Source organism: Merops nubicus, unplaced genomic scaffold (genome assembly GCF_000691845.1).
Source record: "Merops nubicus isolate BGI_N331 unplaced genomic scaffold, ASM69184v1 scaffold1692, whole genome shotgun sequence".
Taxonomy (NCBI): Eukaryota; Metazoa; Chordata; class Aves; order Coraciiformes; family Meropidae; genus Merops; species Merops nubicus.
The window spans coordinates 81267-101384 of NW_008594041.1; the positions used below are offsets into that span (position 1 = coordinate 81267).

Below are 20118 nucleotides of genomic sequence, written 5' to 3' on the forward strand. Positions count from 1 at the left end.
CGGGAGAAGACCGTCCTAATGTATCATAAGACAAACTGGTGGAGTAGACAGCCAGCCTGCCTCAACAGGGAACTTTTGTTATGACTCAGGAAGAAAAGGAGAGTTTACCAACGTTGGATGAAAGGGCAGGCAGCTCAAGAGGAGTACAGGGATCTAGTTAGGTCATGAAGAGAGAACATCAGAAGGCCAAATTCCAGCTAGGGCTCAATCTGGCCACTATTGTAAAAAGGATAAAAAAAGGTTTTTACATATACATTAACATCAAAAAGAGCCAGAGAGGATCTCCACCCTTTATTGGATGTGGGTGGAACATTACCACCAAGGATGAAGAAAAGGCTGAGGTACTTAATGCCGCCTTTGCCTCAGTCTTCAGAATTCAAACCAGTTATCCTCATGGTATTCATCCCCCTGAGTTGGAAGAAGGAGTGGAGAGCACAGAATAAACCACCCATAATGCAGGAGGAAGCAATTAAGGACCTGCTAGGCCACCTGGAGACTCACAAGTCTGTTGGGCCAAATCACCTGAAAGTGCTGAGGGAGCTGGTGGAGGAGCTTGCCAAGCCACTCTCCATCATTTATCAGCAGTCCTGGTTAATGGGGAAGGTCCCGGATGACTGGAGACTTGTCAATGTGACACCCATCTACAAGGAAGGCTGGAATGAGGATCTGGGGAACTACAGGTCTGTCAGCCTGACCTTGGTACTGGGGGAGGTTATAGAACAGTTCACCCTGAGTGCGCTCACACAGCAAGTTCAGGACAAGCAGGAGATCAGGGCCAGCCAGCATGGATTCACAAATGCAGCCAGCCTTATCTCCTCCTATGACCAGGTGACCCACCTAGTGGAGGAGGGAAAGGCTGTGGATGGTGTTTACCTGGAATTCAGTAAGGCCTTTGACAGCGTCTCCCATGGCATTCTGCTAGAGAAGCTGGTGGCTCATGACCTAGACAGGTGGACTCTTGGCTGGGTTAAAAACTAGCTGAATGGTTGAGCCCACAGAGTTGTGCTGAATGGAGTTAAATCCAGTTGGTGGCCAGTCATGAGCGGTGTTCTCCAGTGCTCAGTTTTGGGGCCAGTCTTGTTTAATAACTTTATCAATGATCTGGATGGAGGGCATCAAGTGCACGCTCAGGAAGTTTGCAGACAACACCAAACTGAGTGGGAGTATCGATCTGCTCAAGAGTTGGGAGGCTCTGCAGAGGGATCTGGACAGACTGAATAGCTGGACTGAGGTCAATTGCATGAGGTTCAACAAGGCCAAGTGCTGTGTCCTGCACTTTGGTCACAGCAATCCCAGGCAACACTCCAGGCTTGGGGAAGAGTGGCTGGAAAGCTGCCAGGCAGGAAAGGATCTGAGGTTGCTGGTGGATAGCTGGCTGAACATGAGCCAGCAGCGTGCCCAGATGGGGAGGGCCAAAGCATCCTGGCCTGTAGCAAAACACAGTGTGTCCAGCAGGAGTAGGGAAGTGATTGTGGCTCTGGGCTTGGCAGTGGTGAGGCCACAGCTGGAGTACAATGTTCAGTTTTGGGCGTCACAGTATAAGAAGGACATTTAGGTGCTGGAGCATGTCCAGAGAAGGGCAACAGAGCTGGGGAGGTATCTGGGTAACATGTCTTGTGAGGAGCAGCTGAGGGGACTGGGATTGTTTAGTCTGGAGAAGAGGATGATGAGGGGACATCTTTTTGCTCTCTACAACTACCTGAAAGGAGGCTGTAGTGAGGTGGATGTTGGTGTCATCTCCCAGGTTGCTAGCGACTGGACAAGAGGAAATGGGCTCAAGTTGCACCAGGGGAAGTTTAGGTTGGATATTAGGAAGAATTTCTTTACTGGAAGAGTAGTGAGGCAGTGGAACAGTCTGCTCAGGGAGGTGGTGGAGTCACCATCCCTGGAAGTGTTCAAAAAATGTGTAGATGTGGCACCTGGGGACATGGTTTAATGGTCATGGTAGTGTTGGGTGATTGCTGGACTTGAGGACCTTAGAGGTCTTTTCTAACCTTAATGATTCTATGATTCTGTGATTTCTCTTTTCATAGAAAAGACATTTAAGTATCAGAAGTTTTCTGTAAAGAGTGCTCCTTAACAATTCACACAGTCACTATTCCCTGCCAAGAATCTTAAAGGTCTTTTATTATAGGGCAAGTGAAAATAGAGGGGATGGACTTATATAACATCAAAAATGCAGGCTTGGCAAAAATTCAGGTGGATGACAGACACTCTCTATTAACCCCTCTCCCTTCCCAAAGGGGAAGAAACAGAATAAGGGAGGGAGACTTATGGATTGGAAAAAAACCTACTTCAGTGAAAATAATAACAAATAAAATGAAACATATACAAAACCAGTACTGAACTCCATGCCCCTGATGGCAATTATGTCCCTGTCACCACTGATGCTGTGGAGCAGGCACTGGCGAGGTCCCAGGCTGGACTCAGCAACAGACAGCAATTGGATTCAGAAACTATATTCTGGGACTAGCTTCAGGAACACATGGATTTGGATTGAAAGCAGACTGGACAGAGTCCTCTTCAGGTGCCAGCCATTGAAGAAGAGAAACTGACCATCAAAATCCCTCAGCTTTTTACTGAATATGACATGTAATAATTAAATAAAATCATGACTTTCTTGTTGTCACTAAATAAAGTATTTTATTAGAAGTGTATTATTTCCTAAATTTTTGCTGTTGCAGAATGTAACAAATACAATTATTTTTGTAAAAGGTTCTGTCTATCTACACATTCAGATCAAAACCTTTCTTATTATCCATTTCATTTCCTTTATCAGTTATATATAAGGGAGGTTATATAAATTCTGGTGCTTACATGACAAGACACAAATGACTGCTGAAACATGACAAACATTCTTGCATGTATTGCTGTGAACAGGGCTAACCCCCTCCAGCATGCACGGAAACATGTCCACTACAGTTTGCAGAAGAGTAAATTATAAATATTGTGTAACAAAAATAAACACAAGATGATGATCTTCTGAATCTTTCCTGTAGGAAAGTTCTTTATGAAACTGGAGGAGCTGGTGTTCGAGCAAGGTCTTTGTGGAGGATAGAACCCCTCCGAATAAGGTACTGACATTTAACTTAGTTGTTAGCACCTCTTGCTAACAGCAATTCAGTTGTTTCAGACTCTTAGGATAGAATGTGAATACTCTATTTGTTCTGCTATATGATACATGTGCTATAATCATATAGGGAATATCAATGTTGTAAGACTGTTTCTTTGAAGGCTTTTGAGTATTTTTTTTTCTGTGTTCCATAACAAAAGCAGTTTTACCTATTAGATCTATCTACTTGAGACATTGCTTCTCTCCTAAAGTAAAATGCTTTCCTAGTTTTCACTTGGAATTTTATATGCATGGGTGGAAATCAGAACACTAATATTCCTCATGGGTATCTTTTTTCTTTTTCAGACTCTATCTCCCTCCTAGGTGATTAATTATTTGTTAACTAGTTGCAAATGAAATTTCAATATATGCCATAAGGGTATACATATTTTAACTTTGAGGGCCTTGAACTATATTGTTTTACTCTTGATGTGTTGGTGACTGCAAATGAAATGGCCTCATAACTAACAGAGATGTAGGATAGTTCTTTGAGATGTTACGTCCTCACTTAGGTTTAATTAGTCTAGGCAACCAACTGAATTGATTAATACTTAATTCACACTAGTATTTTTCAGAAACGTTGGAATGTGTAACACCATATGTAACAGAGAGGGTAAAGAAACAACACAACTAAATCTATACTCCTTTCCGAGGTTCCCTTTGCAAATATATTAAAAGTTTTGGATCTGTCTTAACGCAAATATTGAATCAAAAGCAAAAGGAATGTATAGAAAGTGTAAGAATGTTCTGTTTTCTGAGCATCCTTTAAAGCCCAAAATAAAAATATCAGTCTTGCTTCATAAATTATTTTTCTATATCTCATGTGTTTAGCTGGAGCGGAAGTAACATCAGATGGGGAGAGCCTTTCCGTCTTCGACACATCACAACAGGAAAGTACTTGGCTCTGAATGAAGATGAAGGACTTGTAATGTTAGACAGAGAAAAGTCAGACACAACATCTACTGCTTTTTGTTTTAGAGCATCAAAGGTAAATAACATCAATGGGAACTTGTCTTAAAAGTAGAGCACTCAAACACTAGATCCGAGTTGGTTGAATGACTTTATAAATTATTTGTAATTTCTAAATTGAAGCAATTGACAGGGTTTATGCATTTAAATAACAAGGTAAACAACATGAGTCAAGAGCAACAAAGGTTTCACTGAGGAAAAATTGGGATGATGAATGAATTTTAGAGTAAAAAGTGTTAAGAAAACAAGATTTAAGACTAATATAATGCAAGATACAGTGGTTTAATATGATGTCTTTAATCATTATAAAATCATTTTGGTTTGACAGGATCTCATTTCGAATGTTATTCACTCCATCTCTTTCTGTCATAATTGAATTCAATTGAATTCAGTACAGTGGGGCAAATTTCTGCCCTTGCTATTCTTTGAACAGTGTATTAATAAAAGAACTGTATAAGGAAAATGTAATCAGTGATTTCTAAACCATATGTTTTCAAACAGTGCTCTTGAGTGAGCTGCTAATTGCATGTTACTAGCTTTTTCATCATTTCCAGCTGAGAAAAACAGCAATACTGAGAGAATGAAAAAAGATTCTGGAGGTAGGCAAAATTAATACCTTCCTTCCAGAAAGTGAACGATTTTTGCACCAAAGATGATGAAAAGTTTATGTGCTTTCATATTACATACAAATAGTTGCCATAGCTGAGAAGTTAAATGTTCCACGTAATTCTGAATGCTGTTTGGTCCCTGAAAGGCAGTGAAAAAGATTCTGTAAAGGTAGATATACATACTAGATAAAATCTAACATTAAAGGTCTTGACAAATGCTAGACATTTGTTAATATGATAAAGCAAATACTTCTTTTTAGAATGTTTAAAATAACAATATTGCTGTGGCAGTGTAGATTGTGTGTGTAATGTGTAGGGGCATTTATTTCAGCTGTAATTTTTCCCCATTTTTGGTAAATAAAGGCTCCCTGGTAAGGATAGTGAATACGCCGGGAATGCCCCAGTTACTAGTTTATAGGAATTTGAACACAATGTTAATGTACTCACTGCCTAACTGGACACCAACTGTCCTATCATCTTAAATATTTTCTAATATTCTAATTTATGCATATAAATCTATAAATTTTAAGTATGTAAATTTTATTTGGATGCATGCATACTCATAAGATAAATATTTGTTACATCAATTAAACATATCCTATTTTCTTACTCTCTTTAGTTGAGGTGTGCCTCAAAGGTGCATTAGTGAAATCTGTATCCATCCCAAAAATGACTAGGATGAAGTACAGTGCTAATTAATTATGCATAAGTCAATAAAGAATGTGTAAAGCATTCATCCCTTCTACTGCTTTTGTACATAATATGGTTGTTAATGTACCTTTTTATATGAAATTCAAGTTCAGTGTCTCCTCGTCCTAGGATCTCTGCTGTTCTATACAGAAAAGAAAAATTTATCTCACAATAGGTTATAAATTTGCTTTTGCATGTGCCAAGAATAAGAATAGCTGTTTATTGTCTGGGCAGGTGAGAGCTGCACTGGCCCATGGGTAGAGACATTAGTGTTCCAAAGGTGAGGGGAACAAGCAGTGATAACTCTTCCTGAAGAAAGAAAGGTGAGGTTTTAGAGGTGAATAAACCCCAAAAACTGATCTGGACTGTAAGAAGTAAAGGATTCTTAAAGCCCAGTACTTGGCCAAGGGGAAAAAGAACTGTAGAACTAATAGATTAAATATACACGTGTGATTAACTTCAGTGAAGAATTCAGTGAAATTCCAAGACAACTGTCTAATGCCTTCCTATCCAGTTGTGTACAGATCCTTAAAAATAGGATGCTGGAATACCTGGCTGTTTATAACACTCGTGTCCTTTAGATTCATAGAATAATTCTGATTGGAAAAGACCTTGGGAAGTCACCTAGTCCAACCTTCTGCTCCAGGTGACATGAATACTGAAATCAGAACAGATTGTTTGGAATACACTGTGCTGTGGAGTATCCAAATGGGAATAAATCATTTATCCATTGAAGTATTCTTTCCAGTTTGGAAGCCAGCAAAATGTTCTTTTGTGGGGGAAAAAAAAAATATTTCTTTGCCAGCAAGCAGAGCTATGTGGAGTATGTGAAATCCCCAGGGCTTCCCAGGAGCCTGTAACACATGACCTTTTATTTTTCCAGCAGTTGTTACATGACTCTTCTGTTGAAAAAGCACACCTTCTCCCTCAGCTTTGTCACACAGCACCTCAGCAGTCTCAGGCATTCCATGCTTTTCCAAACCTTCCATAGCATTCAGAAAGTATGTACTTTCACAGTTGTTTCTTTTTGCTAGGTAACACTGGAAAGCGAAGCAGTATTTTAAATTGTAAAATTCAAATTAGAGTTTTCTTTAGTATGTCTTTACATAAAGAAGAATAGAAGGGAGCTTTGAAAAAAGTGGAAGAATGTGCTAAAGAACATTGTAGTGCTAATTTCAGTGAAAGCAGCTATGCAGTTATGTCTGTTTACTGCAAATTACCGCAAACTAAGCTTACAAGCATCAGAAATTGGGAGAAACCCCTCTAAATTATACCTTTGGTTCAGGTTAATGTGGAGCTTACTTTTGGCAAAGTTTTAAAATTACAACCTTTATATTTTAAGTCAACAGTTCTGCAAAGCCTTGTGACCACAGAGACACCAGTTTTCCTACAGCAGATGGAATCCTGTTTTGAAATGGGGTGTTCTCATTCCAGCACAGTACTTGGCTCGATATACTCTGCTGAGCAGAACCTAGATTCTGCTTATTAATTCCTTTGAGAATAAAGACGGCGAAGAGCAAGAACATATTTTAAAACATTTATTTTTAAAATTGTTTTAGCCCAGAATTAATTTTTGAGATTTCATATTTTATTTTCATGATGGTATATACCATTGATAATGAAGAAGTTACTGGTGTAGTTTGAGCAACATTCTGACACACTCAAAAGTCACAGATGACTCATGCAGAAGGATTTGTTTTGACTTGAATATTACTGCCAGCATGTAGCTATCTTAGGGGCTCAACATGTCATTAGGATGTTCTAATAATTTAGTAGTAATCATAAAGTTTAATTATTTTTTTGAATAAAATGATAGGTATTACAGAGTCCTTTAGCTACAATTGTCTCTAAAAGTTCAAGTATTTATTTGTAAGTTTATATTTTACAATTATAATTTCCCAGTAAGCACTGCATTTCAAATACCATATTAAGCTATTTTTTCTACTTTTTTTTTTATGGGAGGGGAAAGTAGAAGATAAAATTAAAATCAGTTTCTTATTTTTCTTACCTAGTGGGTGTAGAAATCTATACAGCAAAGCATACAGAGTACAGTAAACCCTTTAGCAACATAGGTAATCTCAACATATCAATCCTCTGCTCATCTATTTGTAGACCCTTTTATCTTTTTCTTTTGTTAAAATGGGGTAGCCTATGGCAGTATGTTTAATACAAAACAGTGTGCAATCCCAACAGATACAATTTTAATTAGCTCACATAGGTTAGATTTGATGAGTTCACCAGCCAGGTTGTCCTACCATTCGTATGGGCATGTAAACAAACCCTTAAGAGATCAAGAGTTTTTTCCCTACTCTATTTTTACAAGAAGACTGTTGAAAAATTGTTATAAAGACAGTCAGGTCTATTTGTCATTTTCATACTGCCATTCCTTACCTTCCTTTTATCACATAGGAATCTACAATTCTATGAATTTTCTTATTTTCTAAGTCTTGCCCTTCTTCTAGTGTATTAAATTTCGTGTGAAAATTGCATCTTTGACAGCTTTGCCCTCAAGTTCCTTTGTTAATTCCTTTTTGGTGGTTTTTGGGGTTTTTTGGTTTGTTTGTTTTTGTTGGGGTTTTGTTGGGTTTTTTTTGGCACTGTTATTTTCCCTTTGTCCTCTTCTAGTCTCATTATTTGATTTGTTGTCTTTTACTTTATTCATTCATGGCCAGAGGGAGTTAAACTGAAAATAGATTGCTGAGAGAGGGCTTTGAAGGAGAAAGTGTTTGGATATTTTGCAGCTAAGATATGTGCAAATATCTAGATAGATTTCTGTTTTGCCCCTCTCTCTCAATAATCTTTTTCTAACTATACTTTTCTTGCTGTTAGAAAATATAACTTCTCTTTGCACACAACTATCAAATGACCTGGCTGAAATCCTAGAGAAACTGAGCAGAGCACAAAGAGCAAAACAACCTGAAGATGAACTAAAGCTGTATTGCTTAAAATGAGAACAGATGTCAGGGCCACAATATAATTCTAAAGCTTTGTTTCTGAAATTCAAAAAATCTTAGGTTTTCTTTAAGTTTAGTGTTCTCAAAAATCATCAGTGTTGCTCAATTTTTTAAAAACAGTAACTTAATCAGGATCACTGTTTAATTCTTCAGGTTGCTATGTAAAGCTAAGTAATTAATTGCTGATAGTCAATGATTAGAGCTATTTATTGTATTTTTCATTTAATAGCCTCATCATAAATGTGTATTGAAATAGTTCATCTTTGACTGTGATAGTGCAGTCCACATAAATATGATGTGACATGATTTCCCCATAGTCTTGATATTGTCATGATATCCTCAAGGAATGTCTTGTAATTTCATCCTACTTCATCTTGGCTTTATAATGCCAACATAATTCCATATAAATCAGAGTAGATTAGCATAGTCAAAATAGACCTTCTCTTTACTCCACAGGTGTTGAACATTCAATAAACTTATATGAAATATGAAAACCTGTTACACAGATGAAAATATAAACTGTGCATCAGTGTCTAACATTGTGTACATAGCAACAAATGAGTGACTGTCCACACTCAAGGTTCAGTCCACCAGCACTTGAAATCGTAGAAAAATTATGCAATCTAATACTCTCTTTACTTCAGGTTTTTTGTTTAATTACACATATGCACATGCATCCATAATTTGATATAGCATTTGCTGCACAATTCTATTCTTATTCCTGAATGCAATTTTGAAAGGAAAACTATTTTAAAGAAAAAAGATGCCTGCTTTTGTGCTGGAGCCTTAAAATCCCCTACCTGTGAACAAAAAGTAATGGGATTAATAAATAGTTCTGGCTTGAATATTGTGTTGTTTGTTCCAGCTAGGCATTGAGCGATGTCTTTAAAAAAGATTTGATAGAATCTAGTTCCTCTAACAAAAAGGATAAATGGAAAAATAAGCTAAATGTAAAAAGAATTAAGAAATGCAAAAGTAAAATAAATGTAAGAGCCAAAACATACTTATTTTAAAAATTAATTTCTTCTTTGCTGGTTGTTGCAATAACAGAGGCATTATTTCAACTGGTTTTTTATCCGCATATACTATTTATAAGCAAAATATTCTTTAGCATAACAATACTTGAATTAAATTTCCAAATATGTTCCTGCTCATTTTTCTTTTTCATAATTAAGCTAAAATTAAAAAAAAAAAAAATTAAGTTCTACAGGCTCTAGTAAACTGAAACTTTAATTACATCAGTAAATCAATTATAGATTAGGGTGAATATTTAAAGCTTTTTTAGTCTTATCTTTATATGGTAATAGATTTTACTTGATTTTTCTTGCTTCAGTGAAGTTCAGATTTGAAATTATTTTCAATCAGAATCTGACTAATTAGTTGGGTAGAAACAGAACTTACGTGCAACAAAATTCAACTGCTTCTTAGCAATGTAAGTAACATAAACATTGTTAGGGTTGGAATGTGTTTCAGTGTAGAAGTCAATGATTTATCCTGTCCCAGTACAGATATTAAAAGCCAGCTTTTACTTTATCTTTTCAGGAGCTAAAAGAAAAGCAGGATTCTAGTCTTAAACGAGACATTGACGGGATGGGAGTCCCAGAAATAAAGTATGGTGATTCGGTCTGTTTTGTCCAACATGTGGCCAGTGCCTTGTGGTTGACTTACAAAGCACAAGATGCTAAAACAGCGCGTTTAGGTCCCTTGAAAAGAAAGGTAATGTTTGAGGATTTTTTTTAATTCCTTGTAAAAAGGATGTTAGTTGCATAACAGTTTTGATCTGTCCTGTTTTTGTTTGGTTTTGTTTTGTTTTTTTTTTGCCATTCTACCCATGTGGCAATTGTTGGTTTTAATTGTTTTGTGCTGTTTTATTGAAAATGGGGTGAATGTTTAAAAATGGAAACAGCAGTCGTTATTAATATAACTATGTAACTAAAGAAAAACTTTGCCACTAAGAACCTACTGTTCTTGCTAGAAAACATTATTCATTTGAGCTCAGTTTTTATTTTTTGTCACTTTAGTAAAATATGGAAATATCTGTTTTGTATGGTCAAACCACTTTTTGGAAAATCTATATTTAACTGCTTAAGGGCATAAACTTGTAAGTCATCTTACATTCGTTAGTGGTTTACAATCTTTAGTTGAGTATGCTGTAGGAAAAGGCAATTAAATTTGCTACTTAAGAAATGGCCCCAGACACTCCTCAAGTTTCTTAAGGGATGTTAATGAATAATTTCCTGCCAAAATATGAGATGTAATTGTCGTGTAGCATTGACAAGGTCTTTCAGCCTTTTGATTATACAGTACATGTGTATTCTTAATTCTTCACATATGACCTGTTATCTCTTCATGTTTACATTTCATTCAGAATTAAGGGATTTAGTACTAGCTTTGCAAAACTGTATCATTACCAGATGATTCTTTGATTGTGTATTAATAGATTTTTACAACTTGAACCTATCACTAGAATGTGAAAAAGAAAAAAAATGGCTCACTGCTGAACAGAAATTGGAATTCTCTTAATTATTTGTTTGTAAGTACAATCACAAGAGGATGCCCATACACAACCACTGTAATACAAAAAAACCCGAGGTCCACAGAACACCCTTGGCACAATCTCATTTATTTATGCAGCACACATGGTCACAAATGGGCAGTGAGTCCCCAACTCCTTTACTACTTCTCAGCAACCTGGCTGATTAGAGAAATTCTTTGTACACCAGTCATTCAGTTTTCTTTATAAAAGACTCAATCACCATGATGGCTTATTCCTTTCCCATGCCAGTTTTGGCTATGGGATTCTGTTTCCTCAGGGGGTCAGGTTTGACTTCTTAAGAAGGCAAGATGTAGATTCTTCCTCTGCACTCAATGAAGAATTTTGGAATAGCTTCCTGTGAAGTTTAGTTTTTTTCCCCCTCCCCCCTAGTTTTCTGCTCAGCAACAGTGACTAAACCTCCATAAATTGCATGTCACTTTTGTTCTTCTTTCAAACTTCTTTTCACTGATGTTTAAAGGCTTCAAATCTTTTGTTGCTCTCTCACCTGGAGAATTCTCTCCTGTTAAGTGCCTTCAAACAGAAGAAAACCCAAACTTTCTCATTTCCTGTAACTGATATTCCTGTGGAGGCAAGAAACAGTTTTTCATCCTCTCCAAAATATGGTACTAGATTATAATTTTGTATGCAAGTTTAGATACATACATCCCTTTAAATTTTATATCAAATTTATTTTTCTACATTAGAAGTGAAGTCATAGCTTTGTGTGCATCCTCCACCATTATTTTATCAGGAGATTTTCACTTTCAGTCACTGTAATCCTTCTCAAGAACATGCACTTTTTGTAACATGCCTCAGTAGCTCTAAGAGGATTGATAAATACCTTATTTTTGGTAAGCAGCAAAAGGTGGGTTTTTTCACATAACCTAGCTATTAACACTGACAGCTGCTGTAAAACTGTGGAGTGGAGAAAACAACTATGGCGTTGGTACTGTTAGAAAATAGTCAAAGAAACAAGTACAAATTTCACTTGTTTGGCCTTGGTGTAGTTTCCTGTATCTCGTTATCATGCTGTCTTCGCAAGACACAAATATGTAAGAAATTCTGGCGTTATTTATGAGGCTTCTGTTGCATGATTTCTGCCAGAATTTTGATCTGTTCTATCTCTCTCTCCAAGATCTTGCTAACCAAGGGTTCAAGGCTGCCAGGTAGTGATGATGTTTACACCAATATTATGTTCAAAATTCTTTCACCATCCAGTATGAATGATGGAAACCTGTATTTTTAGTTTGAGAAATTGTTTCTGTGCACGCTATGAACTCCTGCAGAGCTCCAGAATGCTAGAGCTTAGGGAACAGAGAAACACGTGGTACCTCTTTTGGATTCATATCCTGGAGACCATTGCCCATAGCTGGTCAATACTAGTGCCTTGCTGTACCCCAACAAGCAAGACGGTGCAAAGTGACCCTTTATACTTAAGGAACTGGTGAATCTGAGGAACTGGAGTAGGCAAGGCTGGATGCTTCTGGCCATGATCTCCATGATACTGGAGTTCTAAATAACACACTCCTGTCACTGTGCTTTTTCTGGATGATTTAGCTGAGGTTTTGGGATGGATTTTTTTTTTTGTCAGAGAACTAGTGAACATTAGGTCCTGGATTCTGGGGTCCTTATAAACTTGTAGGGTGATTGTCTCTTCTAAAAACACTTCCTCTGTATGTTAGGAGCAGAGATCACATATACTTTGGATCCTGCCAAGTATGGAAAAACATCACTTTCCAATGCTTTGATATAACTAGAAGCCAGTATGTACAAAAAAATTTTTGTGAAATTGGGTATTTATTTAAAGGGAAAAATTAAAAACCTACGAAAGGATCTCTGTTATTGATTGAATTTCATACAATGATCACATTGGGTTCTGATAAGAATCCAACCTAATGTGTAGAGAACAGTTATATGAGTCAGAAGTTACTCATAAATGTTATTGCTCCTTGTCTGCATTGTAATTTTTATGGTGTTTGTTACTCCAGCTTGACTTTCTTGTCAGTAGTATTTCCATGTGTGAATCCTTTAGTAAATGATGCTAAAGATAGTGAAGAGCCTTTTTCCCTGATAGCCAGAATATAGAATGACTTTTTTTGTTTCAACTGGAAACTATTTGTTTAACATATATGCTTAACTATTATGTTATATTTAACTATAAGTGTTAACTATTATGTTTAACATTGTGTTCAACTGCAAGAGAATAAAGATACATTAAAATGTCTTGTCTGAATAACTTTTATATGAGACTGACAAATTTGTAATTGATAAACGGGCGTTCCGGTAAAGTGATTAACAAGTGGTAGCTCAGTATATATGAAATTACTGTTTTCAGTACAATACAGAAATGTTACAAAACATTTGAACGCATAAAGGTTTTTAAAGTAATTATTGTGATGATGACTGACTTCCAATAGGTTATATTACACAAAGAAGGTCATATGGATGACGGTCTAACCTTACAAAGATGTCAGCAGGAGGAGTCCCAGGCTGCTCGAATCATCCGCAATACTACAAGCTTATTCAGCCAGTTTATAAGGTAGTTGCTACAGTCTTATTTACCATCCTGTTTGTTTGTTTGTTTGTTTTTTAAAGTGGTCTGTAATGATAAGAATTTATCTAACAGGATCCTTATTTCCTGCTTTCAAGCATTTGTATTTAGAAGCTATTAGCAACATGTTTTTACTACTTGTAGTTTTGATGAGCAATGCCATTAGAACAGATAAAACAACTTATTTAAAGATTATTTACATGAATTTTAACACCTTGAAATGAGAAGTAAACTGGATTATCATTCAGGTTGGAAAAAACATGCTAAAGGATCTTGATGTAACTTTATTAGTAAGTATTCTGCAGTAGCTAGAACAATGTTCATAAAAGGATTCTTATTTTTCTAGTTTTCTTGGTAGACCAAATATTTTTTCTGACTTTATTCAAATTTGTCAAGTTAACTGACAGGAATATTGATGTCTAGTACTGTTTAGATCAAAAATACATCATGACACAATAGCATCCCCAAGTCCATGCAAATAAACAATAAAAAGACATACAAAATAGATCTCTGCATGTCTAGATGGAGAGTACCAATTTATTTCCCTCAAAATCTGAGCTGAAAAGATTTGGTCCTTCTAATTACTCATACTATTGATCCTTCTACTTCTTTGTCACCCCTCTGATATCTGGAAGCTTTAAAGATGAGAGGACAGGCAGTTCTCTCTGGTGAACTGTATGCAGTATACCAGTCTATAGCCAGTAATAACAATTAAGGCAGAAGTCTGTCATCTGAGAAGGTAAAGGAAGAACTACTTCTCTTTGAGCTAGATTATTATGTGAACATTCCCAAATGTCTTGTTTAAACCAACACATTTGCTTGCAGTGGAATGGATTTATGAGTATTCAAAGTCAGTAACAGCATCTCAGCAGAGAGACAGTGACTATATCTAATTTTAATCAATAATTCAAGTTGTGATTCTATGACTTGAGAATTCAAGCCTGTATTTAAACAATATTCCCCCTCCATATTTTTAATCATTCTCTCTTTACATCAGTGTGGAAAGGAAAATATGATTCCATCTCAGGAAGCTTTGAGTGCTGCACCCTCAAACAATAGATGTTTGAATGATTTGCAATTCAGATCATACACATATGTTGTATTTATAAAGACTTCATTTATATACCAACAGAAAATAGGTTGCTACATATTACTCTAAATTACAGTGGGAAAATTAATGATGCTGACAGTGTTTCTCGTTGTTGTTTTCTGTAGTGGAAACAACAGGACACAATCACCCACTGCCCTGCCTATTGAGGAGATGGCTCAGACTCTGGAAGACCTAATTACTTACTTCCAGCTTCCCGAAGAAGACCTAGATCATGAAGATAAGCAAAGCAAACTTCGATCACTCAAAAACAGACAAAATCTTTTCAAAGAAGAGGTACAGAAGGATGAATTGTTACATTATTTGAGTTTTAAGTTTCTGGTGTCACAAACATTGCAAAGAACTTAAACATTACCATCTAGAAGCATGCATGTGATTTATAATGTAAAGTTTCCACCTCCTTTAAGCAACAAAAGTTCCTTTGTATATAAATTTAAAGCATGTGAGGAGTTCCCATATAAGGAAGATTTTACGTAAAAAAATGTTTGTTCACAGAAATTATAAAAGTCTTTAATGCCAGCTTTGTTTATTCCTCACTTTTAATAATATTTTGATGAGTAAGGAACAGTATGGAATCATTCTCTAAAATGGATGATTCTAATATAGAGAAATAACACATTCAAATCTTGTAAGCTCTATTTTTTTTTTTTAATCTTAAGATGAAATAACTTTTAAATGTGTATAGGAAAATATCTTTTAAAAGAACACCAACAAATACTTTCTAATGTACCATTTGCTTTCCTCTCTCTCATACACTTTCAGGGAATGCTGGCACTCGTTTTGAATTGCATTGATCGCTTCAATGACTACAACAGCGCAGCTCATTTTGCAGGAATTGGAAGAGAAGAACGTGGTACAACATGGAAAGAAATTTTGAATCTCCTTTACAAATTGTTAGGTAAGTCCTTCAATAATCTACTAATGTAAAAAAACAGGATATGTATTCTTTATATCCTACTTGCTGCTTCAACACCAAAGAATATTTTGTGTGTTACTCATTCTATCATCTCAACTACAGAATTTCTTCGCTGATATTACAGGGATCATAGTTCAGTGAGCAATGATATAGCAGAAAACTAAGTCTCAGCTAGGAAAAAAAATTGGTGCAGCATGCCAAAGGCGTATCCTTCTTTTAATATCCTTCTAAATATGCCTGTGGCATGCATATAGGGGTGAATTATTATTTTAAAAGTTAGAAAAACTGGAGACCAGTTTTCATATATGAAGCTCAAAAGAAACCTTAAAAGTAATAGTCAGAACTTGTAGGTCTACTCAATTTATGCTTCTCACTTGAGGCCTAGATTTAGCTGTTAATAAAAATAATTACATCACAGGAATTAAAAGTTTTGTTTCATTTAGTTTCCATTTCATTGTCATGTTTTCTAGAGCTAACTGCTTCTACATTGTAGTAAGGCCAAAATTATAGAGTAGAAGTGTGTGTGTGTGTGTGTTTGTGTGTGTGTTATTTGCGTTTGTGTACTTTTTTAAATCACTAATTAGATGCTCAAGTTGTGTAATTCCTCATGTAGGAGAATCTTGTCTTCTGCTGGAGTTTAAATATATTCTAACTTCATTACAAGAAAGTTACTCCCAAATCATAGCAAAATATGCAAGTCAAGAGTAAGGAAGAATAAAACAAACCAGGGGGAGTGGTTTGAAGCATGAGGTTATTCACACAGCATAGACATGCAGATGCTTCTGGTGTAATCTTCTCATTGCTTTGGAAAATAATGACATACCATTGCCTGCATTTTACTGCAGTCCTATGAGTTTAAAGAAAAGTTTCATGGAAAAAAGCTATTTAGTGGTACGTAGGCCTTTTCAGATTTTGTCTCAATTTTCTTCTGCAGGTAGATCTCGAACATGCTTTTTGATATATCAAACACTAAGTTAATATTTTATAATTTTTTTTTCTCTGATTGGTAATAACTTCTGGAAGACAAAAAAAGCCAGTCTTGCTTGAAATACTTGAATATCTATATGAATATCAAATAACATAGTGTTTTGTGCTACTGAAGACTAAAAGCTACCCAGCCTATAACAAGTTTTAATCAGAAAGTAGAGCTAAAAAACAGTGCACCAAACCTGCACGTGAGCTTATACTTCTACATATGATCTTCCTACTTATTGGTAATAAGGAATAGAAAAAGAAGTGTTTCAGCCTCTTGATCATGACAGTTATTCACATTTGCATCATAAAAGGGTGCTAGATTTCTATTTAAATTCAGTGTAAAACGTAAATGAAACATTTTTTTCTTAAATTCTTGTTTATCCAGTAGACCACTGTGAACTTCAAAAACTATGCTCTTTACAAGTTATGTCAGCTGCTGATGTTCAAATTAATGAAAATCTTAATTCTTTATTACCGTAACATTTGTGTATTTAGGATTTGTCTGTTTATTATCTTGTGAAGTTGTTACAAAATTCTCTTAAAATATATATTAACACTGATAATTTAAAAAGGAAATCTCCTGTTCTAAAATAATACCTTGTGTGTTTTTTCCAGCTGCTCTCATTCGTGGCAACAGAAACAATTGTACTCAGTTTTCCAGTAACCTCGATTGGCTAATAAGTAAATTGGACAGAGTAGAATCTTCCTCAGGTAAGACTCACTTTTACACATGTAAATTAAACATAAATACACCATACACTGCTCTCTTACATTACAAATATCACAAAAGTTTTCCTGGAGAACAACTTATGGTAGAAATCAAATACATTTCCTTTGACCCAAGTATTACATTGAAACAGACATTTTTGTTGCCATTTTTGCTTCCATAGATTTGATATGTGCAATACTTTATCCAATCAGTCTTGAACGTGACTTTGGTGAATTAATGGATTGGGTCAGACAGTATCAAGAATACTGTCCCACTGCTATCATATAACACCAGAAATGTTTGTGGGAACAAGTACAAATAACTTGTCTATATATGTACACGAGAGAACGTTTGGTGTTTTTCCTCTATGGAGTGTTCAACAAAATATCAAAATACTATACAGTGTTCCTTACAAAAACCATTCTCTTATTTAAAAGAAGGAGCTAAACTTGTGTTCTTCTCAAGTGGTTTTAAAATTGTGGCTATTTTCAAAAGAAAACAGAAATTAAGTTTCATAACAGATTTATGTCTAATGCTGTTCACATCATAGTCATATCAATACTCTTTCAGTTTTCATTGTCCTTTTAGGCTGCAGAGAAGCCAGCATCTCTTAAGATATACTCTGATACTGAGCTTGTAAATTGTGTTTCATTGTGCAGATGATTTAATGACAATATTATTTATGTTGCCTTTATGAAGGTATTTTGGAAGTGTTGCACTGCATCTTGATTGAAAGCCCAGAAGCTTTAAATGTGATAGCTGAGGAGCACATCAAATCGATTATTTCATTGTTGGATAAACACGGGCGCAATTACAAGGTATGCTTGGAAAAAAATATGGATGTATGTATATCATCTTACAATGATTTGTGGAAAAAACAATATGAAACAAAATACAACAGAGAAATGTCTACTTGGAAAAATATGAGTCTAGTACCTTGAAAGTAATAAAATAGCCTTGAAATACATCTGTAAAACTGCTTTGCTGAGATTAAAAAAAAGTGTGATATATAATTGCTTTTCACTTTCAAATGCAGGAAACATATATGAAAAGCAAATAATTGAGAAATATTGATAATCAGTCAGAACTTCGGATTTGCTGAGAAAATGAAGCATTTTGGTGGCTGTAAGCACGTGGACAGAATAACTTTCTTTGTGAAAGCTCTGCAGAAGCAGATAACTACCGTTGTATCTGCAGAAAGAACAAACTAAATCCTGCAAAGTCATTCCTAAATTGAGTAATAACAATAGTAGCAGAAGAGAACAAAATAAAATGAGGAATTGGAAAAATAATTCAAATATCTGAAAGAAATTCTGAAAGAAGGTGGTGAGCAGTTCCTGCCCGCAATCAGGATGACATCAAAACACAGAGAAGAATATAGTTTTATGTCTGATTTTCTGATGTGAGTTTCCTTCCTCAGTTAAAATTATATTTGACAACCTGGAGGAAGAACAAAGAAAGTTTTAGTGAGCTGAAATTACTGATTTCCAGGAAAAGCTAATGCAGAAAACCTAACCTATGATAGATATGGAAAAGAAGCGTTTGAAAGCATGGTTAAAGAGTATGGACTGATAGCAGGCATAAGAAAAAAGCTGAAATCACAGCAGTAAGTTCATCCAACTGTTTTTAGCTGCTAGACAGGTTATTGTGCTGTGCCAGTCACCTGAAAAGAGAACCTTTCAGCTGCAGCATTTTAATGTAGACCTCATAGTGAGAACTTAAAGGAGAAAAAGAAAATGTATACAGGAGAAAAATTAGACTGGGTAGCAGTTTTGTGCATTTTCATTGGTAATTTTTGTTGACTAAGTATCAGCAAGTAATGAAGTAATGCAAAGTAATGAATTTATTTTTTACTCCATAAACAGTATATCTTGTTCTCCTGCTAGATTAGAAATTCTGTTGTGATTTAGGAAATAAGAAAAAGTAATATCAATAACAAAAATTATCTTGGAAATTATTGGTCTGAAGAATTTTTTAAAGGACAAGCCTCGTGTCAGAAATATGGTCAGTGAGTGCATAGAGTTTATTTAAACAGTTTATATGTAAATTGTGAGCTATTGATAATCATTAATATTATTAAGACACTTTACAGCTGAGTACAGGTCAGAGTTTCTGTGGTTATTAGAGTTGCTACCTCTATCCTACTAGAATTTTCTGCCTAATAACTGAGATGGTAGAAGGGAAAATGCATAATCTGAGACTTACTAACGTTCACAATATAGTAAACTTCTGTAAAATGTAGTTTTGTGTTAATCCACCGGGCAGACAACAGGAGTGGCTAAAATAAATATTATGTTCTGCTACTCTTTGTGTTGTACAAGAGCTTCCAAAATGGGAATGAACATTGTGAAGATGGTTCTTTATCTTGGAGATGATCTGAAGGAGTTTAGATTATTTGGGCTTGTGGCTCAATGATTGCTTGTCAGAGCTCAGTGACCACAACATTGTGTTTAGTATTTTACAAGGTAGAAGCAGAACAATAAGTAGCATTACAACGCTGGACTTTCACAGGGTTAACTTTGCACTCTGCAAAGATCTGTGTGCAGGAATCCCATGGGCTAACACTCTGGAAGGTAAAGGGGCCCAAGAAAGCTGGTTGGTTTTTAAATACCATTTCCTCCAAGCCCAAGATAGATGTATTCCCTTGAGTAAAAAATCAAGTAGATGAGCTAAGAGACATGCATGGATGAGCAGGGAGCTTCTGAAGGAAATCTCATGGAAGAAAGAAGTGTACAGCTCATGTAAGAAGGGACTTGTCACTTGGGAGAAATGTAGGGAAACTGTCAGGACATGTAGGAAGGCAATAAGGAATGCAAAAGCCCTCTTAGATCTAAAACTAGCAAATGAAGTAAAAGAGAACAAAAAGGGCTTCTTTAAATCTATCAGTAGTAAAAGGCCCAACAGGGAAGTGTGGGCCCACTGCTGAGTGAGGCACAGCCCTGACCACTGAGGGTGCAGAGAAGGCAGAGCTGCTGATGCCTTCTTTGCTT

The 20118-nt window shown here is 35.8% G+C and overlaps 1 protein-coding gene across 1 annotated transcript in view; it reads left to right on the plus strand.

The window, feature by feature from the left end:
- The window catches only part of LOC103768445 (ryanodine receptor 3-like), a gene marked incomplete at its 3' end in the record, with an annotated part of 119186 nt that overhangs the window by 71750 nt on the left and 27318 nt on the right, over positions 1-20118 (plus strand). The window contains 8 exon segments of the mRNA XM_008935588.1: positions 3000-3074; positions 3944-4100; positions 9876-10049; positions 13287-13408; positions 14636-14804; positions 15291-15426; positions 17035-17130; positions 17828-17946. Of these exon segments, the coding sequence (XP_008933836.1) occupies positions 3000-3074; positions 3944-4100; positions 9876-10049; positions 13287-13408; positions 14636-14804; positions 15291-15426; positions 17035-17130; positions 17828-17946 (1048 nt within the window).